This window comes from Aptenodytes patagonicus, chromosome 19, assembly GCF_965638725.1.
Source record: "Aptenodytes patagonicus chromosome 19, bAptPat1.pri.cur, whole genome shotgun sequence".
NCBI lineage: Eukaryota > Metazoa > Chordata > Aves > Sphenisciformes > Spheniscidae > Aptenodytes > Aptenodytes patagonicus.
The window spans coordinates 2,757,698-2,770,155 of record NC_134967.1 but is presented as its reverse complement, the minus strand read 5'-3'; the positions used below and the strand labels follow the sequence as shown (position 1 = coordinate 2,770,155).

Genomic DNA, 12,458 nt, shown 5'->3' with positions numbered 1-12,458 from the left:
ATGACCGGAAGCGGCGCCGTCTCTATGGTGACGGCGGGGCGGGCGCGCCGGAAGCGGCGGCGCAGGGTGGGTGAAGGCGGCCCGTCCGCGGCCCTCGCCGGTCCCCTCAGCGCCGGCGGCCGCCGTGTCCCGTCCCCCGTCCCCCCCCGCCCGCCACGCCGAGCCCGCGGGGCCTCCGCCGGCCGAGGCGATGGAGCTGGGGCGGGCGGGCCTGGCCTGGGCCGCCGCCCTGCTGCTGGCGGCCCTGGGAGCGCAGGCCGCGGCGGGGGATTTTAACCCGTACCGCGTCCTGGGGGTCGGCCGGAGCTCCAGCCAGGCCGACATCAAGAAGGCGTACAAGCGGCTCGCCCGGGAATGGTACGTGCCTCCCCTCCGCCCCGGGCTCTCATCCTCCCCCGCCCAGCACCGGGGCGGGACGGACACGGGGACAGACAGACGCACGGTTTGGTTTCGCGTCCTCCCGGTTGACGGAGCTAGGCCGCTGTGCTTCGGGGAGCGGGTAGCGCTGCCGGGCGGTGGCATTAGCCCCCTTACCTGGCTGTCCGCGCCAGACGAGGCTCAGCAGGCGGTCAGAGAGGAGCACCGGGTCTTCCTCGCAGGCCGAGAGTCACCCTGAAACCAAGACCCAGACGCCGTCACCCCAGCGATCCGTGCTGTAAAACCCTCCCGGAGTCTGGCTACAGGGCGGCGGGGGTGGGGGGGGAGAAGTCCTCCCCGACTCAACTGGGAACCTTTAGCATGCCAGCATCCAGGTCTCAGTTTGATACGTCGATGTCCAAGGGCAACTCGACCCCCCGTGCCGAAGGGAAACGCGTTGGAGCCACAAACGTCGCGCCCCTCGCTTCGGTGGCGTGCACTGAGGAGCAAGCTCGAGGCGTTGCCTCGGAAAATAGCCTCACCCGGAGCTTTTAGAGCCTGCATAGTTTTGCCCGAGACCTCTCCGAGGGCTGTGACGGGAGGTGTTTTACGGGAAGAACCCGGTAGATACGTAGGGCAGCAGCTGAGGGGTGCATCGCTGTAGCGGGTAGGAAAGAGACACGCTCCCTCGCCCTGGGCTCGGGCCATTGGCGACAGATGGGGTGGAGGGACAGGTCTGCAGGCACACGGCACGCGTTCCCGGTGCTGCGTTTTGGGATGGGGTTCGGGTAGGGAGCGCACGTGCTGGGTATCAAATCTGATCTCGGCCTCAGGGGATGCTGCCGCACGCCCTAACTGCCCGCATCCCACTCGCCTCCGAACGGAGGCTGACGGCTCACTGCGCCCCCCCCCCCCCCCCCCCGCCCCCGGGAACTGCTGACCCCCTTTTTCCTCCGGTTCTGCCCTGTAGGCACCCTGACAAAAACAAGGACCCGGGAGCAGAAGACAAATTCATCCAGATTAGCAAGGCCTACGAGGTAACACGCTCTTCTTGCTAAACTCGTGCTGTCGTTAAAAATTAAGTGACCTTATTTTTCCATACGTGGCTTTGTGCTTTTTCTGCGTACGTCTACACGGGAAAGGTGCTCGCCCCTGTGGAGGCGGACACTACTGACCAGAAAAGTTTCCTCTGCTTTCTCGACAGAGAGCCGCTGGATGACACCAGCGTGGCCTCTGTTGCAAATATTTTGCTACGGGTCCGCCCTGTTCTCGCTAAAAAGCCTCAAACGAGGGAGGAGTGGGTATTCGCCGAGCCCCGCACAGCTGGGTGGCCAACTTGTCCGTGTCGCACCTACACACATAAGCATTTTGGGGATGATGTAAGCGATGTTAATCACCGCAGAGCTTTAATCGTTTCAAATTATTCTTTGCGTAAGTAGTTATTTGCACATCACCCCTGCGCGGCTCTCGAAATTGGCTGCCCCAGTTTGCGGCGGCTGACTCGATACGTCCGCGGCAGGCGAGCTGAGCCCACGGAAACAAAGCAAATCCTCATCTCCCAGCCAAAAAATGCAGTTTCTCTGCGGGGCTTCTGGCCGCTCGGTAAAACTTTTGGCGCTTTCTGACGCGCTGAGAAAACCCTCAATGTTCAAGCAGACACCAGCAAAAGCTGCTCCAGAAAAGAGCGTTTACGCTCAGACGGCGTGACGTTCTGGCTCAGGGAGCAATTGGTGTCAGAAATGGGCACGGCGGTCTTGATTTACAGGCTCCTTTTCTTTGGGCTTTGGCTTTTTTTACCCTTATTTACCACAGCGAGCCTGGAGGCGATGCGCTAGTTCCCTCTTCCAGAATATTTATCCCTCCGACGCGCAGCAAAGGCTGCACGTTCCCTCGTAGCCCGTCCTTACGCAGCTGCAGTTATTTACTAAGGGATTACTGTCAGGGCAGTTCCCCCTCACGGTTTCAGGCGACCGTTCTTCTACCATCTACTTCCCAGATTCTCTCCAACGAGGAAAAGAGGGCAAACTTTGATCGCTACGGAGATGCCGGGGAAAGCCAGGGCTACTCTCAGCACCAGCATCGCCAGTTCCACCACTTCCATGAAGGCTTCTATTTTGACGAGTCCTTCTTCCATTTCCCCTTTAATTCGGAGAGGCGCGACACCTCCGACGAGAAGTATTTGCTCCATTTTTCCCACTATGTCAATGAAATCGTGCCAGACAGTTTCAAGAAACCTTACCTCATTAAAATAACCTCGGACTGGTGTTTCAGCTGCATCCACATCGAGCCCGTGTGGAAGGAAGTCGCTCAGGAATTGGAGGCGCTGGGTAAGGATGAGGCCGTTTAGGCTGGGCGCGCGTCCCTCGCCCAGCGAGGCTGCGGCGATTGCCTTCAGCTTTGGAGGACTGAGTTTAAGCTGTAGATTTCCTCGGGGATTTATCCTAATGCTTTCCCGAATGCTACTAACGTCATAATCGATGAGGCTACATGTTAGAAATGAGGAAAAAAAACTAGTCCCGTAGATCACAAGAGCAAGATGCCTTTTCTCCTGGCCATACGGCTAGTGGCTTAGTCCAACGCCGATGATGATAAATGATGGCGTGGCCGAGGGCCGATCGCACCACCACGACTTCAGGCCACCAGCATGAGGGCTGTGTTGCTCTTCATCCTGCGCTTGGATGGCTTTGATAAGCAGAGATCCCTGCAGAGCATGTCCTCGACTTTAGGGCCGCTACCACACAGTGAAGTTTTGAGACTTACTGAACACATTTGGATGCCAAGGAGGTATTTTGTACTTGCCCCTCCAGCCCCAGCTTCCTTCTTTTCCCTGCAGATGTTGTCTGCCCGCGCTTCCAGAAAAACAAACTCTACAGACAGCAGGAGACAAAGCCATCGTAGTTCCCGCTTACTAAGATTCTTCTCCTCGAGGTTTTAGCGTAGCACACGAAATACCAGTGGACAGAAGAAAAGAGGACAGTGTGTTCTCTCTCTCCCCCTAGATAAAGCTATGAGTTTTAAATACAGTCTTCAAGGATTGCAAGAGGAGGAGAGTACAGAGTTATGAGGGACAGTCCCATGAATAACTCCCGAGCAGGGTGCCGGGCAAGGGAACAGGTCTTCAACCTCAATTTTCTACTAGGCGTTTTGGGTTGCTGGTGATCTTTCATGTGAACCCGCTCTCCTTTTTTCAGGAGTGGGAATCGGAGTCGTTCACGCTGGGTACGAAAGGCGCCTCGCCCATCACCTAGGTGCGCACAGCACACCGTCCATACTGGGGCTCATCAACGGGAAGATAACCTTCTTCCACAACGCCGTCATTCGAGAAAACCTGCGGCAATTCGTGGAGAACCTTCTGCCGGGGAATCTCGTAGAAAAGGTATGCTCTAGTAAGTGTGTCACGTGCTGCTTCTCACGTCTGTCTGGATATTCATCTCTCCTTAGCTGTTTCGGTGGCTAATCTGTTTAATTCAGCCCCTGAGCTGATCTGTGTCACGAACGCGAGAAGATCCGACTGAGGCTGGTGAAGCCAGGCGTTTTGAGAGCTGTAATTACAGCTACAAACCCCGGAGCTGTCGGAAGCGATCGCGCAACGCGGCTCCGTAACGCTTCTCCTTGCGAAGGGGCTGATCCCGCTACTACGCGGTTACGCCAGCGACTTTGTGTGCCAGTTGTAATACCTCATGGCTGCCAGAGCTGTACGAAAGCTACCCCTAGGTTAGGAATCTGTGATCGTGCCCTGCCTGCCTGCTGGATTTCGCTTCCCTTCTCCTTTCTCGAGGTTTCATCCAGCAAATTAAGGACCACTCACTAACTTGTAGGCATTGTCTGCTAAAACTCACCCACGCAGAGACCTGTTGTTTGTTTCGTCCAGTTTTGATCCAGACCTTTGAAACCGGAGCCAGCAGTGCGAGCCCTTTCAAAGTTATAGGTAAAACCTCCTACTAGATAAAAAAATTCCTGCATTTCGGCCTTGCTCGGTTATTTTTGGCACAGTACTAAAGCACGCACCTCCCCTTTCAGTGCGATGTGGTCGGGTCAGCCCCCACAGCGCTCTTACCTGCCCGTCCTCTGCCTGGAGCCTTGTTCACCTCACCTCGTTTTCCCTTGGGGTCTTCAGCGAGGGCCGCCCTTCCCAATGGACTGTTGACCTCCTGTCCTCCGGGTATAGAATCATAGAATAGTTTGGGTTGGAAGGGACCCCTAAAGGTCATCTAGTCCAACCCCCCTGCCGTGGGCAGGGACATCTTCAACTAGATCAGGTTGCTCAGAGCCCCGTCCAACCTGACCTGGAATGTTTCCAGGGATGGGGCATCCACCACCTCTCTGGGCAACCTCTGCCAGTGCTTCACCACCCTCAGCGTAAAAAACTTCTTCCTTATATCTAGTCTAAGATATAGACTACCTACCTTTAGTTTAAAGCCGTTCCCCCTTGTCCTGTCGCAACAGGCCCTGCTAAAAAGTCTGTCCCCATCTTTTTTATAAGCCCCCTTTAAGTACTGACAGGCTGCAATAAGGTCTCCCCGAAGCCGCCTCATCTCTAGGCTGAACAACCCCAACTCTCTCAGTATTTGAGTTCTCACCCCAAAAGCAGGGCCTGCTGTCCCCTTCTGCAGCTAAAGCAGCCGTTTCCCCTCCCGCAGCCAGGCGTTCCTCAAAAACAGAGCTAGCAGTCGGCTCTCCTCTCCCTACAGGCCCCTAAAGGAGCTGTGATCTCCCTTTTACCTCCCTCCTCTAGGTCAAAGAGGTACTACAGCTGAAACAGAGCAGGTTTGATGGAGCTCACCGGTGCCTGTTAACCCTTGGCTTCCCGCTATATATAAAGTGTATGACCCCAATGAACAGTTGTGAGACTGAAAGTGGCATCAGCATTGACTGGAAGCAGCATTGGCCGAGGATGCAGTTAACTAAGAGGGTTGGTGGGGGTCGAGACCGATGGTTTCAGTTAATTCCCTCCCTCAAAAAAGCACAGATGAGGCATACCTGTTGGAAAGCCAAACCCACGGTCTGCTTTCTGTAACACCTGGACAGCTTTTCCAGGCTCGGTTCTCATTCAGACACCTAATCATACAGCATTGCACGTGTCTAACGGCTCTGAGGTTAAACTAATGTGCTGATTCTATTTAAAGATTACAGATAAAAACTACATCCCCTTTCTCTCCAACTGGAAGAAAGAAAACAAGCCCCACGTCCTTCTATTTGATCATATGCCAGCTGTGCCATTATTATACAAGGTAATAGGATTTCTGTCGCTGCATTGTTGACTTGCTGATAAATCCAGCTGTTCCAAAAGAAAATGCGATATTGCTGTGAGCAGAGGTGGATCGACACCTCTAAATACTATTGACCGGTTCTAAGAGAACAAGTTGGCTTGTGTCGGTTGAAAATGGCATGGCCGGATGACCGACTTCATTAGGAGATTGCTTCTCTGTCCTGCCACGGGCCTACCCTTAGTGAATGCGAAGGTGCCGGGTGGGTTTCGGAGGTAGCGGCAACAGAGGCATGTAACTAACCTTTATGGGTAACGAGAGAATTTTGCGGCACATCTAATTTGGGTTACTGGAAAGCCCGTTTCCTAAGAAACCCCTGCTACCGTGCCAAACGTCAGGTTGTAAAATAAAGCTGTGGATCCATTGAGGCTCCCTGTACGATGACTAAGAGAATGCAAACTGCAGTTCAGCAAGGGAGAGGAGGGGCTTTTACCTCTCGCAGCGCGTGCCCAATGACATTTAAACAGCGGGAGGTATTCTCGAAGCAAAGTCACCGCAGGCACTCGGGGGAGAAAATGTTGTTTGCTCTCTAATGTAAACACGTTCCGGCGCTTTCTTCCCGTCCAGCTGACTGCCTTTGCATACCGAGATTACTTGTCCTTTGGTTACGTGTACGTCGGACTCCGAGGCACTGAGGAGTTGTCCAGTCAGTACAACATCAATGTCTACACTCCCACCATGATGATCTTCAAGGAGCACATCGACAGGCCCGCTGATGTTGTGCAGGTATTGCTCAGAGCCCTCTCCGAGAGCTTACGTGAAATGGACGCTGAGGTTTTCTGACCGAGCTTGCGATGAGAGGTTGGTCGGTGGCGCATTCCGGAGTAAAGAGCATGCGTTCTCAGCAGAAACTCGGGCTTCAGCAGAGGCAGAGACCGACCGTTAGGAGGGAGGAAGCTCGGTAGGCTTCAGCTGTGGCGTCTGACCTTTTGAGGATGGCTGCAGGTAGCTTCTCGGTCTCAGGGCCTCAAAACGTCTCGGGTGATTTCAGCGAGGACCGTGATGGCTGGCAGCCTTCCACAGGCTTCAGACGAGAACGTCGCAACAGCTTTACTCTCCTCATCCTGCTCAGTACTGACTTCTGCTTTCTTTGTCCTCGCCAGGCACGAGATATGAAGAAGCAGCTCATTGACGACTTCCTTTCCCAGAATAAGTTCCTCATGGCAGCCAGACTCACCAACCAGAGGCTGTTCCAGGAGCTGTGTCCCGTGAAGAAGTCTCACCGTCAGCGAAAGTAAGGCTCCGCGGGGGACACATCCCCCCGTTTTGTTCCCCGAGGCTCTGGGGCTGCTCCTAAAGCCACCTTGTGTTTGATTCTGAGAGAGAAGGGAAACGACTGCATTGGATCGTGCTGGGTATCCGCATTGTTTGATAGGTTTCTGGCTCTTCAGGATCATTTTGGATAGGGGAAAGGGGATGGTCGTTTCCTCTCGTGTCCAGAATGGCTCTTAATCCTCCATCTCGTTGTGTTGCCTAGGCACTGTGTGGTCTTGCTTACCGGAGAAGGCGATAAGTTTGCCGAGGCTTACGAGGCATTTTTGACTTTTGCTGTGGCCAACACAAAAGACACGCTGAAGTTTGTGCACATCTATAACGATCGGCAGCCGGAATTTGCCGACACCTTGCTGATGGATGAGGAGAAGTATCGGGGAAAATCAGCGGTGAGGGTTTCCTCCCCCCCCCCCCCCTTCTTTTCATGTCATTCTAATTCACATCACTTTATGTGGGATGCTACACCTTAATCCGACACCTAATTCTGGGCAGCGATTTGAAGCATAACATCTGTCTAGTTAAAAGTACCTTCCTTTCTGACATCTGCGATGTTATTGGCTCATCCAGGTGGTCATTTTGGAGAGACGCAATAACGCAGGGAAGATCGCTTATAAAACTTTGGAGGAGGCCTGGCAAGGCAGCAAAGAGGACAACTTCATCCTCCTGGATCTCCTGGACCAGCTGAGGACAGACCCCGGCCTTCTCTCTTCAGAGACTGTCCTGGCAGACTTGAATGACGAACTCGCTCCTGTAAGTGCACGGCCTTTCCAGCTGCCTAACAACCGTGTTACCTTTTTGGACAGTCCCGTTGTGGTCACTCAGGGGCATTAGCTATATTTGAAAATACCAAGGCAAGACTCTTAAAGGTTTTCTCGCTCATGGAAGGAAGCTTGAGGCAACTTTTACCCTTCCAATTTTCTCCCCCATCCCACTGGGGGGGAGTGAGCGAGCGGCTGTGTGGTGCTTAGTTGCCAGCTGGGGTTAAACCACAACACCCCCAAAGCTGATTCAGTCCAGGGTTCTGTTTAAGGGGTGGGATTCCTGTCGGGGTCCTGGATAGCGGTTTTGTCATTTGCTTTTTTTCTTTTTAAACAGATGTTCCTTATCCGATGGCTCTACTCCATGCTGGATTACATCTCGGACTGCTGGGACAGTTTGTTTCATAGTAACTGGTACGGATTGGGTGTTAATGAGTCTCAATAGGGATTGGGATTGCCGTTATCTTGTTCAGACACGTAGTAGAACCAGGGTCTTATTAACATGAATTGAGAACATATCAAAACACGTAGGTGCCTGTATTCTCTGGAGATTTATGTGGAGAGCGCTGACACCACAGCGGTGTTACCTTCTGCCTCAAGAACTGGGTACTTTGGCCTTGAGGCTGAGCGTGGACGTTACGCTCGTGGAAACACGCATCCATTATTGTTTTTCACCGCTTCCCTGTCACCTTATTTTAAAATGGATCCATTTTTGTTCTCCTCCTTTTGGGTAGGAGCAGGAGCTCAAAATCTTGATCGTCCTTAAGACCCCAGGGAATGAGCTGAGTTTCTGGGGAAACTGCATGGTATTACTTGAGGTAGACGGGAACTGAAATTTGAGCAGAAACTGCGCAACTCACGGACCTGACTGCTGTTTGCAAATCTTCCCCTCAGGCGAGAAATGATGCCGCTGCTGTCCCTGCTCTTCTCTGCACTCTTCATTCTCTTTGGCACGGTTATTGTTCAGGCTTTCAGGTGAGTGCACGCCAAAACGTCCTAGGGGGTCTTACGGTCCAGCCAACAGCACCTGAATCCAACCTGGTGCCTTAAACACACCCAAGATAATCTTCCTTTGCAGTGATTCGAGTGATACAAGGGACTCTCCTCCCTCTGAGAAAGAAGAAACCGCCGCAAAGACCGAGAAGAACGACGCAAGCTTCAGCAAAGAGAGTAACAGGTTCCCTCTCTAATTGCTCCAGAAACGTTTTCTGCTGAAGCATTGCTCAGGGAGCACTGCGCAGAGGGAGCGCGCAGAGAGCATGAGGAGGACAGCAGAGAAGTGCCAGAGTTGCGCGGACATAGCAGAGTCATTGCACGGGGCAGTGCGGGCACAGCGAGGCGAGTAGGAGTGGTGGTTAGCCAGGACCCGGGCCGGCAAGGACAGGGGTGCACAAAGTTAATTATTAAGCGATTCCCACTGAGTTTTGCCCAGACGGCATCCTCGGGGGAAAGGTAAAGGGCTGACCGACTTGTTGAAAAAGATCCAAGTCTGGCCGTTGCACCGATTAAACTGGCTTTAGCTACACGGCACGGTGTAAGGAGGCAGGGAACAAGTTCACGGTTTCTCGGTCCTCAGTCACTCCCGGTCCTTCGTTCCCCTTTCACTCAGTCACTGTTTTGTTGCAGCAGGATTCCCAAAAAGGGCTTCGTCGAGGTGACTGAGCTAACGGACATCAACTATAACAGCAACTTGGTACGCCTGAGGCCGGGTCACATGAACGTGGTCTTGATCCTGTCCAACTCGACCAAAACCATCCTCCTCCAGAAGTTTGCCCTGGAAGTCTACACGTTCACAGGGTAGGCTGGGGCCCTCTCCCGGGTTTCTCTTACTGTTTTAACAACTTGTGTAATGCTGCTCTGACGACAAGTTAGGCGCGGTGTTGGCTCGATTGCCAGGAGGGAACGCTTCTGGCGAGCGAAGCAGCCTCCGCGCTCGTTAGTGGCAACGAGCCGCCAAAAACCGAGCTGCCTTTCCTGGCCACACTCGGCGAAGGTGGCCAGATAGGTCTGGCGCTGCTGCTGCTCTGGCTGTACCCACATTTCAGCAAATGGAGAGCACGACAGTGCTGCACGCTAGGTAACTGTCACCTGTGCTGGACTGGCTTACAAAAGGAGCCGTGGTGACACAGCTCTGCGCCTGCCCTTGTTTACAAACGCTTACCTGTCTGGTAGGAATCCGGCCTGACTCGGGAGACGTGCTAATCCTGCTTCTCCTCTGCTCTTCCCGCAGGAGCAGCTCTCTTCATTTCTCCTTCCTCAGCCTGGACAAGCACCGAGAATGGCTGGAGTACCTGTTAGAGTTCGCGCAGGATGCGGCCCCCATCCCAAACCAGTACGACAAGCATTTCCTCGAGCGCGACTACACGGGCTACGTCCTGGCTCTGAACGGCCACAAGAAATACTTCTGCCTCTTTAAGCCTCACAGATCGGGGGATGAGGGGGGAACCCTGGGATCATGCGAGGATTACGATTCCTCGCTACACACGGAAGCCAGAGGGAAATCCTCCTGCAGCCCGGGATCTAGATCCATTAAAAACAAATTACACAAATTGTCCTTTTGGATGGAACGCCTCCTAGAGGGTTCCTTACAGAGGTTCTATATCCCCTCGTGGCCCGCACTAGACTGAGGGATTTTAAAGAGATTCTAACGGACAAACTTTTTATGAAGATGACAAGGGACAGCTCTTTCCAGGAACACACAAACAAGCGTGACGAATGGACCTTAGGTTTTAGATGAACTCTCCTAGGGCCGGCGACTAGAAAATATCTCCCCGCGTCTGGCGCCCGGGAGCGCAGCCAAGCGCACCAAAATTCCCTCCACCGACTCCTTCGTGCGTTCGGATGCCGTACTGCCGAAAAGCCAAGAAGTTCGTTTTTCCCTTCTGTCCTGCCGCATCTGCTTCCCGAGTCGCCCCCGTTCCACCTCTCGTTTTACCTCGGTTGAAGAAAAACCCGTGACTTCTCTGCCACGGTGACTCGGTCCGGACCCAACGCGGCCGGTGACGCAGGTCGGGTCGTGGTTCTCTCTCCCCTTCCCCGTGTGCTTAGCCCATGGTGCATGGTGTAACACTGGCGAGACCCTGCAGACCCTCCCAGGCCCTGCCCTTCCGAAAGGCCTCCCACCAGGCGGTCGTACTTTATCGGCTTTCCCCGTGGTAAGTGATCTAGAGTATGGTCGGGAGCATCTCCCTCGTAGCAAACCTGTAGCTGGGACTCGCCTGTGGTGTGGGCTAGTAGGCGATCTGCATGTTTCATGCTCCTCGTGTCATAGTTCCACGTGCAGCTTCACCGGCTAAACCATAACCGGCGAGGGAAGGGGTTTTGCACAGCCGTAAATACTGTAAAGGTGTTGAGCCATTTAAATGTCACGTGGATTTTTCAGATGCCTTTCTGCTTCTGTCGATTTTAGACGATGTATCCTAGAGCCATAACTAACTGTGTCCTCAGATTGTAGGCGTGAGCTGCTATGAGCCAGTAGATGTGTAAAAGAAACTCTACCTAGCTGCTAGGGAGTCGGTCCGGGCTCCTTTCAAACACCCTTACATCTGTAGTACAAACCAACCTTTCTTTGTATCAAGGAACCTAATTCTTCGAGGATTGTATTCTTGAAATGTCGCCCTAGAAGTGCTGTATCATCAGACCGTCGCTTAGGTGTGAAACTCCTTTTGGTTTAGGCGTGGGTTTAAGACGCTTGGTTTCGGCCTCTCACCTGTTTCCTTCTTGCCACGAACCTTTGTTTCTCAACATGCAGGCTGCTGCCTTGGTTTTTTGTTTGTGTTGTTTTTTGGGGTTTTTTTTGCCTTTTTGAACTCACAGGTCTGTGTGAAGCTAGAACAGTCGTGAAGTGCAGGGTTTGGTTTATGCTTTGCTCTAGCAGTGCTCCAACAGCCGCTTTCAACACCGCGGGGGGGAACGGGTGGCCCTTTGTAAGGCGGAGGGAAGGCGAGCAGCAGACTCGCGGCTGCTTTCCACTCCTCAAGCGATAAAGCCAAGCAGCAGCGTTTCTCTTTGCGGCCGGGACTGAAATCCTGTGGGGCTTGTTCTTCCATTTCACTGCTCCGGGGCAGACACCGTCGCCCGGGCTGGTACTTGCTGCGCCTCCTCCCGCCGCTCTGCGCAGGACCCAAGCCCCCGCGGTACCAAGTCGCTGTTAGGCTACAGCACTGCCAAAGCACGGGGATCTGAGCAGGGTGGCCTTTGCCACAGGGCTCTGAACTTGACGGTAGAGCACGTGGTCGAGCACGTGGGGTTAATTAAAAGCTCACTCGGTTGCCACCTTAATTACCATCTTAGCGGAGCAGCCAGTTAGCAGGAATAACTATGCCAATCTCTGAGCTAGCTGCCGATCCCATGCGAAATCCGGGAATGCTCAAGCCATTTTATTGCCTACACGACCTGGTTGCTCACAAACCCTTGGCTTGCTGCATTCCTCCCCGCCCTGGGAGCAGACTGGCGTGCTTCGACCACCACAGGTATCTCAAACGTCGTGTATAACGTACTTCCAAATAAAGGCTACGATGCTACCAACTGACCCTATGTGAGGTTACTTAATTCTAGCTCAGCGGACTCTGAGCTTGTGCTGCTGCGTGAATGAGGCACTAGAGTAGAGGGAAGGAAGGAAGGCGAGGTCTTCTCCCTGCCAAAGAGCTCCGAGGCGCGCACGTACTGCTGAAATAGAGCGGGAGGGGGAACAAAGCGCTGGCCTGACGCTGCTAGACTTTATTTTCGTTCGGCTGGAGCAATTGGCGTAGCACTCGTGTGTTTTTCCCGCAGCTTGCCGTGCAGGACGTGGCTAGAATAAGGT

General features: G+C 53.6%; 1 protein-coding gene across 1 annotated transcript; it reads left to right on the top strand.

The window, feature by feature from the left end:
• Positions 1-190: 190 nt before the first annotated feature.
• DNAJC16 (DnaJ heat shock protein family (Hsp40) member C16) lies at positions 191-12,186 on the top strand. Its single transcript, XM_076355948.1, has 14 exons — positions 191-357; positions 1,328-1,394; positions 2,354-2,684; positions 3,549-3,733; positions 5,484-5,588; positions 6,192-6,350; positions 6,728-6,858; positions 7,102-7,285; positions 7,464-7,646; positions 7,992-8,068; positions 8,549-8,629; positions 8,733-8,831; positions 9,281-9,451; positions 9,885-12,186. The coding sequence occupies exons 1-14, from the start codon at positions 191-193 to the stop codon at positions 10,279-10,281; spliced, it is 2,337 nt and encodes a 778-aa protein (XP_076212063.1). The 3' UTR covers positions 10,282-12,186.
• The last annotated feature ends 272 nt before the right edge of the window (positions 12,187-12,458 follow it).